Source organism: Venturia canescens, chromosome 4 (genome assembly GCF_019457755.1).
Source record: "Venturia canescens isolate UGA chromosome 4, ASM1945775v1, whole genome shotgun sequence".
Lineage (NCBI taxonomy): Eukaryota > Metazoa > Arthropoda > Insecta > Hymenoptera > Ichneumonidae > Venturia > Venturia canescens.
In genome coordinates this window covers 4,234,085-4,252,720 of record NC_057424.1, presented here as the reverse complement: position 1 = coordinate 4,252,720, position 18,636 = coordinate 4,234,085, and the positions used below count along the sequence as shown (strand labels likewise).

Below are 18,636 nucleotides of genomic sequence, written 5' to 3'. Positions count from 1 at the left end.
GTTGGTACAACGTGTATAAGAGTGCACAAACAACACGAGTAAAACGTGTTGATTTGTATAACAACACGGTCAGAAGCGTGTAGAAATCGGCCTCAACGTTTACACGCCTAAAATGTGTTGAAAGAACACGATTGTTTTTGCAGTGATACGTACTGTTGGAGGTAACGATAAAACACGGCACTAATAAAGTTTAAAACAATCCAATCCTATTGATGCATTGTGCCCAAAGAGATTCTACGCTGAATTTTTCACTTCAGAATATTCTTTTCGTTTTATGCCGTTTCAAATTCGACGAGTGGCGAAACGCAGTAAAGCAGTGTTTTTTTTCCAATGTTGCCTCTATTCGTAGATCGAAAATTTTTACGAATAGAATTATTGATTTTTTACGGTACTGTGTGATGAAAAATTATGATAAGGTGATCCTTGATATTCTTATATTCGTTTCCTTGGGTGGAGAAAAAATTTGTTGATTTCGAGGTGTTAATATTTCAATGTTTTTTTAAACTGGTGCCTCATCGTAGATCTGATCAGCACTAGGGAAGAAAATGTTGATACACTAATCATTTTCTCAGAAGCGAGACTGAACTATTACTATTTCATAATTTTTCTTTGACTTTTCGACTTTAAATCTCTATGACTAAAAATTGAATTCCGGTGTTTCAAGCAAAGCTCCGGATCTTGCATCCAGGCTCAAGGAAGCAATGACATCTAAAAAAATGTAAGTTTTAGAAGGATTTAAGTACATTGAAGAATGGATAATTAGATGGGACTTTTCATCACTTACAGAATATATAGAAGGACAAGCAGTGGAAATTCGTGGAAGTTTGGAGTATTGATAATGGTGATTTACATATTTTCAATGTGTATCGGACAGTCTTCCGTCAAACCGCCGAAGCCCTCCGTTGAACCGCCGAAGCCCTCCGTCGAACCGCCGAAGCCCTCCGTCGAACCGTCGAAGACCTCCGTCGAACCGCCGAAGCCCTCCGACGAACCGCCAAAGCCCTCCGACGAACCGCCAAAACCCTCCGACGAACTGCCGAAGATTTCCGACGAACCACCAGGGCCAGTGAGTGAAGGATCGCAGTCATTAGGGAGTTGCATGTCGAATAGCTGCACCTTGATAAGTACGTCAACAATCCTTGGCACACGAAACTAATAGCAGTACAACAAATCATTGGTCAGAAGCCCATAATTATATGGATTTTTTTTCACCCACAACATTTTCTCATATATAGCTTCAAGAATTGTAGAAAACATGGATGATTACGCCGATCCCTGCACAGATTTTTATAAATTCGCTTGTGGTGGTTTCGTCGGATCAACCGATGTTCCAGACGGTTACTGGAGCATATCTAATAAATATGTACTTCTCTCGGAATTGAACGAGAAGATAAAGAATATGATTGCGGCTGAGATCGTGCCTGGAGAGCCAAGACCTTTCCAGATACTCAAAAGATTCTATAAGAGTTGCATGAACAGAGGTAAGTCTCATTGCGTATTTTATGTGGAAAAAAAATCGCTATTCGTATACGACATTGGAAGAAACAATTAATTTCGTGCAGCTCAGAGTAATCGTAAAAAGACAGAGGAGCTTAAGAATTTCATTAAAAAAAGAGGTGGATGGCCAGTACTCGAAGGCGAGTCTTGGAGCGACATGCATTTCAATTGTCGGCAGATGATGAGCAAATTCCATTCCGATACTCACTTTCTTGGAGATTTAATAGGCCTTCGCATTGAGGAAAATCCAAAAAATCAATCGTCCCGAATCATTACAGTGAGTAAAATTCAAACATGATTGAAGACAGATGATTTATTGGCAGCTGCCGAATGATGTAAGGGAACAAAAGTCGAATTCATGTTTCTTTTGGATTTTACAATCGTTTAATTTCAACCAGAATTTTTATGAACTATCAGAGACATACGAAAATAATAACTTACCATTGCAAAAGATAATCAATAACAAACATTCCACAGCTTTACCAACCAGTGGGACTTTTCATAACTGACATCACAGAAGCATATTTTGATCATCCGGACGTTCAGGCCTATTACAAAGCTCTGGTGATTAAGAAGAGATTAAGAATTTACCACGTTTGATGAAATAAGTTTAACTATAAAGCAATAATTTTGGTTTCGAGACTAATCTCAGTGGAGAAAAAAATGCTCGTGAGGACGGTAGCTAAAAAATGTTATTGGTTCCATATGAACTTGGAAGAGTAAATTTTTGCTACTTGTCTTAAAAGTACTAATACAGTCTTTTATTGACAAAAAGTTTTGAATACTCAACCATGATTATTCATTGATGGGATGACTTTGCGATTTCTGTAGAACAAATTAAGTAACAAGGAAGTTGCTAAGTTGAAACCATTCAATTTAATGACGATCAGAGAACTGAATAGGCGATATCCCAGCGTTCCTTGGATTGAATATATAAAAACGGTTTTATCGTCGCCTGATTTCAATATTTCTGAGAACGAAATTGTAAACGTACCAGTGCCCGATTACTATGTGAAGTTAGAGAGAGTTATGGCCGAAACGCTGCCGAGGGTACGAGCCAATTACGTAATGTCGAAGATCGCTTTGAGAAACGGAATATACTCGAGCGAGAAAATTCGAAAAATTGTCTATCAATTTGTAATTGACACACCACAAGAAGAAATTGGCGGCATACATATCGATCTATCACGAGAGAAATTCTGCACAGGCCAATCTGTTGGCCATCTTTGGCTCATTTTCAATTATATGTTTATTAAAAAATATGCTTCTACCGACGTAGAAAATAAAATAAATGAAGTAAGAAACTCCGTTAAAGAAGAGTTTATAACAATGTTCGATCAGGTACGTTACGCAACATTTCCAATCGTTAATATCTCCATCGATGTCGTTCATTCTTGATTGCTTGGTACCATTTCGTTCTGTTCTTTTCATTTTGATTAGTAATGTTATATAATATGAATTTAATCAATTTCGTCTGTTCATTTTCTTTATTCAGAATGGATTTTTTGTTAGTTACTGTCGAAAAAAACTCTAGATCATTTATGATGTCCTCAGAACAATTACCACGATGATGAAACAACCAATTTGTTCGAGGTGGCAGATCACGCCATATACAACATCAGCTATCCCAACTATCAAGATATCATCGTTATTGAAAAGTTTTACGAAAATCTCACTGTTGACGACAGCAGTTATTTCAACAGTATCGGGATGCTGTCGAAATTTGACACTAGTTTACTAGTTCGAGATTTGAGAAACCCTCTCACAAAAAACGAATTTGCGCTGATTTTTGAAAATAATTCGATAAATGCCACCCCTTTGGTATTCAAAAATCACATCCGTAAGCCTTTTTTCTAATAACTTTAATTGCATCACCCATTTTTTAGATATTCTGTTTTATTCATGTCCCCTTATTGGTTTCCTATAGTTTTGTTCGTGCAGCAAGAATAAGTTCATTTTTATTCTTTTTTTCAGCCATTCCGGAAAAACTTATTTATATCTTGTACGCGATTAATAGGGAATCAAAGTATCTTAGTTTTTCGACAATTGGCCTAGCCACTGCCCATGACGTTATTGAGGTTTTATACAAAAATGAGAAAACTGGAAAATCACCGAGCTGCAAGGGATGTGACATTGAAATGTGTGAAAACTACTCGATGAAAAAAACAGGATTGAAGGTAAATATGTTAACAAAAATTTGGTAATCATGTAATGAATTTTCAGTGAGCGGAGATTCTAGAATGGGCTCAATTCATTATGGCACAGTTGGTCAAAAGTTATACCTCAATAAGATATATGAAATGGTAAAGCCTATTTTTGTTTTGGTTCTTCGAATAGTTGGATGGTAAACGTACAAGTAGAGCAAATAGGATCTACTTTATGAGTCTAAGGCTGGCCTATAACGCATATAAAAGGTGGACGGCAACACGACCCGATACACTGAAACTACTTGGACTTGAAAAGTACTCAGCTCAGCAGATGTTTTGGTTAAGTGCCGCAAGTAATATTTGCGAAAAATATACACCAGAAACCTTGAATGATGAAATCGAAAATGGTTCTGAGCTTCCTGTGGAATTCCGAGTTAACATCGCATTCGCGAACATGGTAGAATTCGGAAACGATTTTGGATGCAATTGTCAGTCTCCCATGAGGTCTAAATGCAGTTGTTGCGCTCGATGAAGACCTTTCCCGAGCCATGACAATCCCTTAAATTTATGTATGTATTTGGAAAAAAAATATACTTATCTCCAGAATTGCAAAACATAGCAGAAAACTTCAGCTCTGAATGACCTCTTTAAAAGGAGTTTCTTGAGCGGGCACTCTTGCTTATTCGCAAAGTAATGCTGGAACTTTGAAAATGTGTTGACCTTGCATAGCCATATGATCGAGCTCGAATGTGTCAATTAAATTTCGTTGGAATATTTGAAACGACTACCGTAATCGTAACTAAATTTCGGGCACAATTTTCGCATTCTCGTTCAATTATTTATGTCTCATTGAAAAATATTGCAAATATATTCACTAATATACCTTAGGGTATGCGGAAAAAAATGATATTTTGTTTTGCTTTGCATCTAGCCGAGAAAGTTGAATTAAGGTGAAAAGAAAAGAATCCCAAAAGCAGAGCTTACCTAAAAATCATTTCGAAAGGCGCATCGCGTTTGAAGATTTTCCATAAGAATAACCCAGGAAACTATCGAGACCTCTGATCATTGTATCATAACTCTTTAGGAAAAAATCACACAAAAACCACAAGAATATGTTTTATAGAAAATCGATTCTCCTTCAAAACAAGTCATTATGAGTGATTAGCTCTAAGCAACCGATATTGTGCTAAAAAAAATGTTCATAAGACTGTAAAAATCAAATTAATTTTTCGTTTCACGAACAAACTTCTTATAATAGTTTTTCGTAGAGAATTACTCCCTCTATTAGAAAACAGTTATAATTATTGTAATTTTAAAATTTTTATAAAATCACTTATTTTTATTCTTCGGTGCTTGGTTTTCATAGAATCACAATTTTTTTCACTGACAAGGAAACATTCTGTATTTTCCCCTTTGATTTCACGATGATGGATCAGTCGGTATTTGCAGATCGAAGCGACAGCTCGTCGTTGCCCAGCAACGAGAGAGACAAACGATCCGAAAATCCAGATAGATCCAGATATCCCCGCCAAGGAGACACTCGATGTTGTTGATCACGGATATAAAAGGCGAGGAAACTGGAATACAAGTACTCCAATTTCATAATTCCAAACTACCTGTTCTCTTGAACATCTCACTACGTATCAGCATTGCGCCTGACGCCTAGTAAAAGATTCCTCGTATTCCAAGTGTCGAGTGATCGTATCGCATGATTGCCACGCACCGTCCCATCCTGTAGCATCACCGAGTATTGTACTAGCATCGCGTCTAACGCATATTCAGTGCTCCAAGAAAAAGAGCAACGTGATCGTATCGCATGATTACAACGCTCTATCCTATCCCGTGTCCCAGAAGTGATAGGGTGCAGGTAAGCATGCATACGATTACAAGCACCGACGCTTTTTCTCAGGATACGGATTTTGTGATCTTGTAAGGTGATAAAGGGTCCGAGGGTCCACCTGTGTTGTCTCCTGAGTATGCCCGGCTCATAAAATCGACATAACTCGATTCCATGTACTGGCATAGCGTCCAGCGCAGGAGTAAAGTTCTGACGATATAACATAGAATTAAAGAGGCCTAGAGAACAGCAATTATATTTCCCGCCTCGTTCTCGAGATTACAAATATATGTAGTAATTCTCGAGTCCACCAGATGGCCACAACGTTTAGAGTGAAAAATGAAAAGTCTAGAGTGGGGGTACACCCCGCTCGTGGCGTCCCATCCACCATTGTCTCATATTCTTTCGTTGTGCGCCAGAGGCAACTTCGTTGGAGCGATTTTCAGGGTGTTAGAGTGATTTTCAAGGTGTTTTTTTGAGTTAGTCAAGAGATCGATCATGTCCAAACGTAGACAGCAGGTGACAGTTAGTGAGATTGAGGAGAAGATTAGGCGTTTGCAAGAAGAAATAAACGAGTTACAAAGTCCAGAGGCCGAAGATTCCGAGGAGGAAAGTTCTAGCCACGAGAGTGATGGCGATGCAGAGGATGGAGAGAAAGAGAAAATCAGTTTGAACGGTAGGCAAATGAGAAATAGAAAATTATATTGACGACGAGTTTGCACGAGAGGCAAAACAGGGTCGATCTCAGCCCGATGAGCTTGTACGAGAGACAAGACAGATCGGCGCAGTAAAAAGCTGACGAGCATGTACAAGAGACATGACAAGTCAGCCTGAAGGTTAGCTAAGTTTGTACGCGAGACGAAACAGCGACACCTATAACCCGAATAGAGCTCGTATGAAAGATGAGATGAGGGTTTCTAACCGAAGAGTATATGCCATTGTTTCATTGCACAAATCATGTTTATTAGTAGGTAAGAACGGGAAGAAGTTTAGTTTGTTTTTCTTTTCTGTTTTGATTCGCATAGATTTATGCACTGAGCCGGTTCTGGACGAAGAAAAGGAAAATACCGATGACGGGAGAGAACCCTCCCCCCATAAAGACCGTTGAGAATAAAGAAAGAGAACTTGACGAGGAAGTGCTTCAGGTTTTGGGTGAAGACCCTTCGGCCTTGAAAGTGCTAGATTTCGACCTACACTCGTCGATAGCTAGTCGGTGGAAACACTGGATTGAAAAGGGTGTTAAAAAAGAAGAAAGGGAAGAACTAATCGGAAAATATCCGAGAAAAGAAGGCTTCACTGCACCTGAACTCAATCAGGTTATGATAGCGGTCATGTCCGAATTGGCGGTCAGGCGCGATGGTTACGCGAAGAAGTGTCAAGAAGCAGCGGGCTCAGCCTTAATGGCACTCGGGGCCACAGTTTCCACATTACTAGATGAACCAGAAAGCATCGACAAATTGGCCTTTTTGGAGAATCTTAACGATGCGGCAAAACTTATAGCAGATACACATTGCCAAATAAATCAATCAAGAAAAGCGCTTATTCTACCAGGGGTATCTAAGCCCCTTAAAAACTTGTTGGAAAAAACCAGATCTGACACAGAACTGTTTGGCAAGAATTTGGCAGATAAGATCAAGGAAACCAAAGCATTAGAGACAATGGGCCGCAGCGTCAGAAATACAGAGGTCACAAAGAACGTCAATCGGGCCCGTCAGAATTCAGGGAGTTATTTAAACTTCCGAAGCCCACAGGGAAAGAGGACGTTTTCCAGCTACGCGGGCAGTTCTCATGTAAACACACGGGGCCGCTCAAGGTTACAATTCAGAGAGAAACAACAAGTGTACAACAACAAAGCGAGGTCTCAAACACAGAAATTTCCGCGAAAGTAAACAAAAAAGTATGTGCTGGCAGATTGCGTAATTTTTACCACAATTGGCATCAGATCACGAATAATAATTTTATTTTAAATTGTATTATGGGTTACAAACTTGATTTCAGTCGAAAGCCTTTTCAGCATCAGATACCACGCGTTCAGATTCCATCCGCTCAAAAGCAAGATTACCGTAAAACAATAGATAGGTTAATAGACAAAGGAGCGATTGAGAAGTGCCGACCAGTAAAAAAATCAATTCCTATCATCATATATTTCCTAGTAAAAAAGCCCGATGATTCTTTTCGTTTTATCCTGAACCTTAAAAAATTAAACAAATTCATTCAAGCTCCCCACTTCAAGCTAGAAGATATCAGAACCGCAGCAAAGTTAATTTTTCCCGGAGTTTACATGTGTACGGTGGACCTCCAAGACGCATACTATTTAATTCCGATAGAAGAGGAGAGTAGAAAATTCTTGAGATTCGAGTTCGAGGGCCACTTATTTCAATTCGCGTGTTTACCTTTTGGTTTATCTATGGCTCTTTTCATCTTTACAAAGATCATGTAACCGGTAGTCCGATATTTGAGAATGAGAGGTTTCTCGTCGGTTATATATCTCGACGATATTTTGTGGATAGAAGAAAACGCAGATAAATGCAAAAATAATATTTGCGAGACGATTAAACTACTAAAATTTTTGGGCTTTCTTATTAACGAAGAAAAGAGCAACACAAGACCCTCGACAAGGTGCAGATTCTTGGGGTTTATAATAGATTCTGAAAGATTCTCAATAGAATTAACTCAAGAAAAGAGAGAAAGGTTAACGAGGTCCATAAAAGAATTCGAAACATTAGAGAGCTGTTCCATAAGAGAATTTGCTGAACTAATAGGAAGACTCGTAGCTGCATCTTTAGCCATAGAGTACGGTTGGATGTATACAAAAAGAATGGAAAGGGCTTTGCTAGCGAACAAGAGAAATTATAATTCCAAAATGACAATTCCACAACTAATTAGGCCAGACCTGCTTTGGTGGAAAGCACACTTGAATAGAGGCTACAGCTCTATCAAAACAGGCGATTTTCAGTCGACAATTTTTACTGACGCCTCCGACACGGGTTGGGGGGCTGTCAGCGAAGGGAAAAAGATTTATGGCTTTTGGTCTGCGAGCCAGGTGAACTGGCATTTCAACTATAAGGAATTGTTCACGGTGTGGTTAGCCCTTCAGGAGTTAGTTTATGACAAACGAGATTGTCAGATCCTGCTCTGCATCGATAATACCACCGCGATTGCCTACATTAATAGAACGGGAGGTACAAGATACCCAAAGTATAATGCTCTAGCTCGAAAGATTTGGAAATGGGCAGAGAAGAGAAGCATTTTTCTATTGGCATCGTATATTCCATCAGAAAACAACATTGAGGCTGACAGGTTGTCGAGACAAAAGAACGTCGATACAGAGTGGGCACTCAAGCCCGAGGTTTTTACTTCAATTGTGAGAATTTTTGGGAGGCCCGATATTGATCTGTTTGCGTCACGTCTAAATAATAAATGCAAAAAATATTGCTCCTGGTTCGGGGAACCAGGTGCGATGATGGTCGACGCCTTTACCGTAAATTGGTCGGAACTAAATTTCTATGCTTTCCCACCTTTCTCAGTAATACTCAGAGTACTTACAAAAATCAAGCGAGATAGAGCGGAGGGAATTTTAGTGGTTCCCGACTGGCCAAATCAAGTTTGGTACCCTTTGCTTCAGTCTCTCAGTTGAAGAACAAATAGTATTCAAACCAACCCCTGACTTATTATATTTACCGTGTAGATCAATTGTGCATCCCAGGGCCAGAAATCTCGCTTTAATAGCGACAAGAGTATCAGCAACGACAAAAGGTTCCGACGGAGGCATTAAACATCGTCCTAGCATCGCTATCAGCAACAACGACCAAGCAGTATAAATCAGCTTTGAGACATTGGTGGAGATTCTGCAAGGCGGAAAAAACGAGGTTTTTCAGGCCTGATGAAAATAGTTTGTTGCGTTTTTTGTCTAAGAAATTTGAGGAAGGAGCGTCATATGGCTCCTTAAATTGTTTTCGGTCAGCTATATCGTTGATATCGCCAGAAAAGATTGGGGAGAAACCGATGATAACTTGTTTTCTCAGAGGTGTATATAAACTCAGACCGCCAGTACCAAAATACACTGGTACTTGGGACGTCACAATCGTACTGGACTATCTGACAAAACTGCATCCTATCGACAGTTTGTCACTTGAAGACCTCACAAATAAAACAGTCACGCTTCTAGCTTTAGCAACGGCTCAAAGAGCACAAACACTTGCATGTATAGAAATAAGAAATATCAAAAGAACGTCAACAGGATTGGAAATAATGATAACGAAACAAATAAAGACTTCCGGTCGGGGAAAAGATCAGCCGCTGCTAATTATCCCAGAATTTAAAGAGAAACCGGAACTGTGCGTAGCCTCCGCTGTTGTGGGGTATATAGCAAAAACTGCCTATCTCAGGGGTAACGAAACTAGCCTATTCTTAGCAACGAGAAAACCGTACAAAAAAGTAGGTTCCCAGACCATGAGTAGATGGATTAAAAGAGTATTACAAAAAAGTGGAATCGATACGGCTATGATTACGGCTCATTCGACTCGCCATGCGTCAACATCCGCGGCATTCGTTAAGGGTATTTCCTTGGAGATTATAAAGAAGACGGCAGGTTGATCAAAGGGATCAGAAGTTTTTGCGAAGTATTATAACCGTCCGGTTCAAGTGGAGAAACCTAGTTTTGCACAGTCAGTTTTTAATGTTCCTATGTAATAATAAAATTAAGCCTTAGCCATGCATACTTACGTTTAATTTATTTTGATACTTTCCAAGTTCGGTGTGTTCGATAGATACGATTTAGTTCGAACTGATACTATGTTTATTCACGATTATAAAAGGATGAAAGATTTCTTGAATAAAGGAAAGCAAGTACTGCAGACACGAATATCGATTGTTGTTTGCTCTAAACAACTACATATATTTGTAATCTCGAGAACGCGGCGGGAAATATAATTGATCGATCAAACGAGCCCGCCGAAGGCGGGCGAAGTTCGATCGAAATTATATGTACAGCCTCGTTCGAAGAGATTACAACCCACCCTGAACGAAGAGTGGAATCCCAATCCCTATGTAATTCAAACAACAATCATGGCTTACTCTAAAATATATGAGACAATGGCGGATGGGACGCCACGAGCGGGGTACCCCCCACTCTAGACTTTTCATTTTTCACTCTAAACGTTGTGGCCATCTGGTGGAACTCGAGAGTCACTACATATATTTGTAATCTCTTCGAACGAGGCTGTACATATAATTTCGATCGAACTTCGCCCGCCTTCGGCGGGCTCGTTTGATCGATCAATTATCCTGTAGAGATACACGGTAAGAACTCGACCTCGACCCGTGTACCACTAACCAGATAAAAAAAAAAACAAATCATTTTCTGACACGAGTTATCTCCGTCTTTGGCCGCTACGGACCGGCGAAGTCCCGCTTAGACGAATTAGGATCCTAAATCCCCAAAGAAAAAATATCCCAATCTTTTTCTTTTTGACTTTTGTCTTTGGCCGCAGTGAACCGGCGAAGTCCACATTTTTCAGAAGCCATAATGCGACCAATCAAATTTTCCACGAGGCTCGCCTTCAGCAGCCCTCATACTTATTAATCAATTCATATTTTTCCAGATTTCAAAAAGCCGATGATGAAATTACCCAAAGAAGCGTTTATTCGTGGAAAGGGAGTCTGAGGCATCAAAAATATATATATAGAATAATAAATCAATCAAATATAACGATAGAACGCTCAATCACCCAAAACAAAATACCCCCAGTTATAACGATAGAGTCCCAGCACAGGTTTTTAAATGAGAAGCAATAGAATTTTGCATTTCTCAACGAATGAGAAGGTTGCTTGTCGCCATGATAGGTGACGCTTCAGGGGCGAAGAAATCGGGTGCGAATGTGGCTGAGGCCAGCAACGATCAGCCGACAGCGATATCGTTTGTTTGGGAGTCAACTTCGTGCGGAGGCTATGTTCACGCGAAGGACTGTTTCATTCATTCCAAGTGACATTTGACACTTGGCTGTCAGCTGTGTTCCCGATAGGGTTAGGCACCTGACGTCATATCACTCGGACGGAAATGCTTCGTAATTTCAGGTGACAGTCTGCGAAAGTGGCGTTATACTGATGAACTGATGCAGACTGAAATGCTGATTGAAAATAATGATATTATTATTATTGTTATTATTATTCTCAAATAACGTTGTTGTTATAAATTTCTAGATCATCTATTTTGAACTCGAAAACAAAAAAGTTTCGAGATTAATGGAAAAATTATACTTTGCATTAAAATAATAAAACATCGCATGACGAGGAACATTTTTGAAAAAAAAATTGAATATTAATTTTATAAAAGTTTGTAAAACGAAAAGTCTTTTTCTTCGTTCTCGTCTTCATACTCATGTAGGGCTTTTTTCTATGAACGCACGTATTCGTCAATTCTGCTTAATGCCGTAGTCGCGCTGCAAAGTTTCACGAAGTTTCTTAAGCGATCGGAGCGCCAAGTCGTTAAGGAGACGGGCAGTATTACGATATCTGTGGCCCCAAGTTTTGACTATGTAGTCTTTATATTTGGCCCAAAATAAGACTTTTTTCAAGAGTGACAAAAATCGAAATTCGGCCTTTTAAGGGGTGAAACAGGGGGTTGAAAGTTGAAGCATTATAATGTTTGTGGTCCCTAATTCTGACGATACAGCGTCTATATTCCATCGAAAATCAGACTTTTTTTTATTTACTCAAGATCCAAGTTCGACCATTAAGGGGGTGATAGAGTGGTTTCAAAATTGCAGCGTTTTTATAATGTATATTATTTGTGGTCGCTAATTCTGACCATGCAAACTTTTTTAAACAAAGATAATCGGAACTCGGCCTTTGAGGGGGGAAAATGAGCGACATGAAGTTTGCTTATTATATTATTTGGGGTACCTAAATTGTTTTAAAAAAATTTGCAAATTAAATGTGTTCTTTCGGGGGCTCTGCCCCGCGGGGGGCCTCGCCTCCCCGAGCCCCCGTTGATGGTTGCGTTCGCGGATATAGTTCCGAAAGGGACACTTCGATTTGAACACCCAGCTTTTGCACACATAAAAAAGAGGTTAAAACAAGATCACACCTGAAATTTCAACCGCGGCAAATGTTTTTAAAAATTTTTATCACCATTTTTGTGTGGCGGTAGCCAACTCGCGACGACGCGCACAGAGCACCTTCGATGTGTGTGCGGAATCATTGGGCGAGTTTTGAGCACTTTCAATGTATGTGCGGAATCGTTGGGTGGGTCTTGAGCACCTTCGATGTGTGTGCGGAATCGTTGGATGGGTCTGCAGCACCTTCGATGTGTGTGCGGAATCGTTGGGTGGGTTTGAAGCACCTTCGATGTGTGTGCGGAATCGTTGGGTGGGTTTGAAGCACCTTTGATGTGTGTGCGGAATCGTTGGGTGGGTTTGGAGCACCTTCGATGTGTGTGCGGAATTGTTGGGTGGGTCTGAAGCACCTTCGATATGTGTGCGAAATCGTTGGGTGGGTTTGGAGCACCTTCGATGTGTGTGCGGAATTGTTGGGTGGGTCTGAAGCACCTTCGATGTGTGTGCGGAATCGTTGGGTGGGTCTGCAACACCTTCGATAAGTTCCAAATAACTGCCGAACACTTTTTAAATTACTCATATATTCTAGAATATAAACGTCGAATTTCAAGGAAATCTGCCAAAAAATACTTTCTCTTAGAAAAAATTTAAAATCTCTGTTTCACCCCCTTAAAAGCCGAATTTCGATTTTTTTTATTCTTTAAAAAAGTGTTATTTCGGGCCAAATATGAAGACTACATGGCCAAAACTTGGGGCCACAGATATCGTAATATCCCCAAATGCTTGAATTATCTTCATTTAATTGACACATATTAGGTTCATGAAAGTTCTTTCCATCGAACACTAACGCGAGCACTGATGGTGAATATAAAATGAATAGAATGAATATGTGGTAATGCACTCCGATATACAATGAATTTTTTAAATGTTATCGAGAAGATTTAAGTAAAAATTCACCAATAGAAAACTTTTTCTTTCACATAATACCACTTGTTTTTCTGTGGAAAAGTGGAACTTTCTCCGTTCTCCCAGCAATTCGATAAGTGAGAAAAGGATTCAATTGGTTTTCTCATGGTTAGAAAAAAAAATGATGGTACTCTGCCCAATTAACAGTCTCCGTAATTTTGATGCAAAATGCATCAATAGCGTGATCCGATAAGTTGAACGAATCCTAATGGTAGACCTCTTGTTATTATAGTTGCTGATTTTATTGATTTTACCGACTCATTTTAAAGTTTTTCTAAACTAAAAATTTGTCTGGCAGACTTCCATCCCTACCAGAAACCTCTCTACCAAAATTCAATACTACCAATTACATCTCTACCAAAATGCATTTCTATCCAAAAAACAAGTCCCGTAACATTTCTACCACGATTAAAACACTACCCCGCAACAACTCGACACATTTACATCCTCTTATCAAAAACATCTCTACCAAAATTCAATACTACCAATTACATCTCCACCAAAATTAATGTATATCCAAAAAAAAAGTCTCGTAACATTTCTACCAAGATTGAAACACTACCCCGTAACAATTTGGCACATTTACATCCTCTTACCAAAAACATCTCTACCAAGTTCAATACTATTAATTACATCTCCACCAAAATTAATGTCTATCCAAAAAACAAGTCCCGTAACATTTCTACCATGATTAAAGCACTACCCCGTAACAACTCTACCAAAATGAATATAATTCATTTTTAAATGTCTACCACGTAACATCTCTACCAGAAAATATTTCCACCACATAAAATGTCTATACGTATACATCACAACCTCCACTTACATCACAACCTCCACTTTTGTTGGTAAGGAAGGGTTAACTTTTATAAAAAGATAACCTATTCAACCGTGAAAATTGAGTCATTAAAAGATTTTATTGACTTGAATCACTCAATTTTCACGGTTAAATAGGTTTATCTTTTTGAAAATTGAGTCGTTAAACGATTTTATCGACTTTAATGACTCAATTTTCACGGTTAAATAGGTTATCTTTTTATAAAAGTTAACCTTTCCTTACCAACAAAAGTGGAGGTTGTGATGTATACGGATAGACATTTTATGTGGTGGAAATATTTTTTGGTAGAGATGTTACGTGGTAGACATTTATAAAATGAATTATATTCATTTTGGTAGAGTTGCTACGGGGTAGTGTTTTAATCGTGGTAGAAATGTTACGGGACTTGTTTTTTGGATAGAAATGCATTTTGGTAGAGATGTTTCTGGTAGGGATGGAATTAGTTTGCCATTTGTCTTTTATCGATGACTGGTTAAACAGTGCTCTTTCCTTGAAATTTTCTTATCGTTCCGCGAACAGCACTGAAGTTGCCACCGAGATAAAGCTTTCACTAAATTGGAGCGACGTTGAAAGAAATCATGAAACATCTGAAAAGGTTCAACGAATTTTCATTTTGGACGTATTTTTTTGTCTCTTCAACCTTGGCGATTGTTAATTCGTCAATTATTCAATCAAAATGTTGGTGATTTATTATGTGGAGAGCATCAAGGAGAGTTATAGTTGAATGCATTAATTTCGTCATGAGATGCGTACGCAATAATCGGGTAATCCATGATTTTGACGATATTCCCGATTACGATATTCAAGACGTACCAGGTAATTTGATTTTGTTACTTTTTTTCAGACTCTAAATATTAGAGTTTTTCAATATCGGCACAATGAGAAGGAAGATTACCATTGTGTTCATTTGAGCTTTTTGAAAATGATTTCCGTTAGTTTACTTCCAGCCGCAGAGCTTCGACGTTCCTGTCCCGATTAGACAAACGGAAGACCTTCAACACAGACCAGATGCTCCCTGCATGAGAAGACGTTCCCCGCCCGAACTCGTATCAAAAATGTTACAGGCGATCGATGAACTCAACGAAACTAAATTCACAAGTAACGTCAACACAAATGATGATGAGCCAACGGACGACGACGGACTAACCACTAAAGTGTCATAGCAAAGCAAAAATCGTTTTGGGTCTTTTCGTCGGTTTTTCGAATTCGACATTTTTCAATAAAAAAAATACTGGAAATCAGAGTTATTGAAATCGGAAACCCATTTTTTTCATATTTCAATCACTTTACTTTTTGAACCAATTATCGAATCCTCTTTTCCGCATAGTAACTTTTCCTTCTTAGTCATGTTATTTAATAATTCAAGAGAAAAAATAATACGTAATTAGTTGACGTTTCCTGCACGACACAGAGACTCTGTATAGCTGGTCGTTCGAGCTGATTTTTACGTGAGTCGAAGAGGCCTAAGGCTCTAGGTCATTGCCTCAGGTGTCATAAGATCGGATTCGAAATGATTGAGCGAACTCATGACAGCTCTGAATCGAAAACATTGTAGAATATTCACTCGCATTTTATGTAAACGAAAAGATCCGAGTGGGGATTGATAGGAATGTGAGCAATTTTTGTAATCTAATATTGATGAAATCAAGATGATGATTCAAACTCTACTAAAAAAGAGATTTGGAGATCACTAAACAATCAATTTCAACTGATTTAAACATTTCTTTTATCAATATAAATTTATTGTCAAACATTATTTGTTTCCATGATTTCATTGAAATCTATCGATTTCCATCGTCTTTGATCCGGGCTTGTTTGACTTGTAATGATTACGAATACCCAATGACACCACACGCCAAACGAGCACCAGCTGAACCAGTTTTTGCGCTGTCCTCGGTGTTACCACGTCCAAGGTCATCTGGTTTTTCGTGAACGATCAGAGCCCGTCCGATCGCTCCTCGAACCCCGGCCAAGGTTAAATAATGATCTATAATGTCAACTTCAGCTACGCCGTCTTCTTTGGCCTCGATGTTACCCAGATCGCCCACGTGGCGGAGTGGATCTTGTGGAGCACCGTGCAAAGTCTATGGAGACAGAAAAGCATCTCTGATTTGAATATCTCTTCATTGAGAAAGAAACATTCGTTGAAATTTGAAGCCATTGAATTGAAAAAAAATGAATCATTTTTCTCTCAAAAACAAAAATTAATTAATTCCTTAAAAAATAATAATTGCAAAACCGTAGTTCAAACATCTGGATGAAGTCATACAAAACTTGAAATATTAATTTTCCGTTGGCTACATCGGAATGTTATTTTTATGTAAATGTTTTTCGTTACTTTTATTATCATATTAACTTTATACTAAAAAAGAAACACGAAAATGAAACAAGCAAGGGAACCCTAGCGTTCAAATCGAGTTAACATGAAAGTTGAATTATTTTTTTTCGGTAATTCAACGCTACTCGGATTTCCATAAAACATTTTTAGATTTGATTTTTTTTAGCATTAGATTTTTTTTAAAAGTGTAAAAAACGTCTGAACGAATTTGAATAAACGCTCACATTTATTTACTCCGTTTCCGGTAGTGTTTCAAAATGTTTAGAATTTCTAATCTTTTTTCGTTATTACCAAGTACGGATTGAAATGAGCTCCAGCTGAGCCACAGCCCATTGTCAGATCCCCCTTCTCGTGAACATGGAAACCATGCATTCCTGGAGTCAGGCCTTTTATGCTGCCAGAGATTTTGACGCCATTTGGCAGTTGTTCGAGAGTCAAAACTCCGGTTGGACCATCCATCGGCATACCCTCGTTGCTCAAAGCCTTCAAATCAACCACAGCCTTCAAGCCTGTTGCCTGTAGAAAATCAAATTCAAAAACCCATCCAGTTGTGATGTTACTGATGAAAAATCGAAAACGATTGATTCTAATGGAAGTTAGTAGAAAACACTTTATAATAGAATGGATTAAAAAAAAAAAATTTTGCTAAGTGTGGGGTTCGAACCCACGCTCCCAGATGGGAACCAGAGCTTAAATCTGGCGCCTTAGACCGCTCGGCCAACCTAGCTCGTTTTAACGATTCTGTATATTTGTACTTGAGTAAAGGTAACGCAGTTTCTGTAATTCTACTCAATCTTTAAAGCTGCTACAAATAAATGAAACAAAATATATCTAAAAATGATTTCAACCGAAAGAAAATAATATTTTGTAAAACTTTATCCAAATATTAAAAGTAAAATGGTGCAAACCTTTTATTTAATCATAAAATAAATGTCGTGTTAGTATAAAGATTTCCCGACTATCTTCGGTCACTTCTGAGATACGAAATTAAAAAAAAATCTTGATCGAAACGAAATGAGCAAATTGAATAAACGAACATAAGAAGACGAATAAATTAATGAAAAAGATTTTGCGCCAGTAACGAATAAAAGAACGTTCCAATGAGATATGCCTGTCAACGAATTACCGTGTGAGAATCGACGAAATGATGATAAAAACGAAATCAATGTATGAGGAAACTGATGATATATGTTCCCTGGAAATGACATTTTTTTGTGAAAACTCACGAAATAATATGGCTCCATGTAGACTTCGTACAAATTGCTCCTCAATCCAGGGTAGCCAGGAAGACTCCTGATATAGAGTTTTCTGTCATTTGATTCTGTCGTCGTTTCCTGAGCCATCGCGGCTCCTAAAAGTGCAACCGCCAAGATCCACATCATTTTGGACACAACTTAACACTTCTGCACTGTTTTGAGATTTATTATATAATATGAGGCATCCAACAAATGACTTTTATCGAAATCCACACCGTTAGAATAACCTTTCAGTCGAAATAATTGAGCTGCAAATATCGATGAATTCGAGGCCTCGCGGTTTTTCTTACTATTTATAACGAAGGAAGTGTCCAAAAATGATGATTCGATCCGACAATTCCAAACGCTACAATTTCTCAGCCCGTTTCGCTAGTATATTCACGAATAGTCAAATTCGATTAAAAAAAAGTATAAACGTACGTTCAGTTAAGAGGAGAATTGACGAGTGGAAGTCCGCAATAATCTTGGAGACTATTTATGGTTGCGTCACGTGGAAGATGCACAGGGAGCAAACGTACCTCAAGAGGTGGCTCTGTTACGTCTATTTCTTTTTTCTTCTTTTATTCTCTTTGCTCTTTTTTCTCGTTCGCCGTTTTTTCGTAATGTTTTTTTCCTTCCCCTTCAGACTTATGGTGTGGCTTCGACAAACAAGTACACACCAAACGCCTATAAATATACCCAGTTTGTAGATTCGATGCAAAC

At 38.6% G+C, this 18,636-nt stretch overlaps 2 protein-coding genes and 1 non-coding gene across 4 annotated transcripts; 1 reads left to right on the top strand and 2 right to left on the bottom strand.

The window, feature by feature from the left end:
- The first annotated feature begins 14,984 nt into the window (after nucleotides 1-14,984).
- On the top strand, nucleotides 14,985-15,583 carry LOC122409787 (uncharacterized). Its single transcript, XM_043417583.1, has 2 exons — nucleotides 14,985-15,156; nucleotides 15,277-15,583. Exons 1-2 carry the CDS (start codon nucleotides 15,033-15,035, stop codon nucleotides 15,501-15,503), a joined length of 351 nt encoding a protein of 116 aa, XP_043273518.1. The 5' UTR covers nucleotides 14,985-15,032; the 3' UTR covers nucleotides 15,504-15,583.
- Nucleotides 15,584-16,060: 477 nt separating this feature from the next.
- LOC122409499 (superoxide dismutase [Cu-Zn]-like) lies at nucleotides 16,061-18,469 on the bottom strand. Of its 2 annotated transcripts, XM_043417122.1 has the most exons (4): nucleotides 18,355-18,469; nucleotides 17,905-18,029; nucleotides 16,970-17,194; nucleotides 16,061-16,424 (listed from the first exon to the last, which is right to left on the bottom strand). In XM_043417122.1, the coding sequence occupies exons 2-4, from the start codon at nucleotides 18,019-18,021 to the stop codon at nucleotides 16,170-16,172; spliced, it is 597 nt and encodes a 198-aa protein (XP_043273057.1). In that variant the 5' UTR covers nucleotides 18,022-18,029; nucleotides 18,355-18,469; the 3' UTR covers nucleotides 16,061-16,169. The 2 variants fall into 2 exon arrangements, with proteins under 2 accessions (XP_043273057.1, XP_043273056.1); XM_043417121.1 differs by having other exon boundaries at nucleotides 17,905-18,389.
- Nucleotides 17,322-17,405, bottom strand: TRNAL-UAA (transfer RNA leucine (anticodon UAA)). The gene has a single exon. It is a non-coding gene; the product is annotated as a tRNA-Leu (tRNA).
- Nucleotides 18,470-18,636: the final 167 nt, after the last annotated feature.

Excerpts from the sequence above, each read along its gene's own strand:
- LOC122409787 (XM_043417583.1), top strand. The coding sequence starts at position 15,033 with ATGTGGAGAGCATCAAGGAGAGTTATAGTTGAATGCATTAATTTCGTC. Across the intron at positions 15,157-15,276 it reads CGATATTCAAGACGTACCAG|TTTACTTCCAGCCGCAGAGC; the intron begins GTAATTTGATTT and ends GATTTCCGTTAG.
- LOC122409499 (XM_043417121.1), bottom strand. The coding sequence starts at position 18,060 with ATGATGTGGATCTTGGCGGTTGCACTTTTAGGAGCCGCGATGGCTCAG. Across the intron at positions 17,195-17,904 it reads ACATGGAGCCATATTATTTC|GCAACAGGCTTGAAGGCTGT; the intron begins GTGAGTTTTCAC and ends GATTTTCTACAG. Across the intron at positions 16,425-16,969 it reads CTCATTTCAATCCGTACTTG|ACTTTGCACGGTGCTCCACA; the intron begins GTAATAACGAAA and ends CTGTCTCCATAG.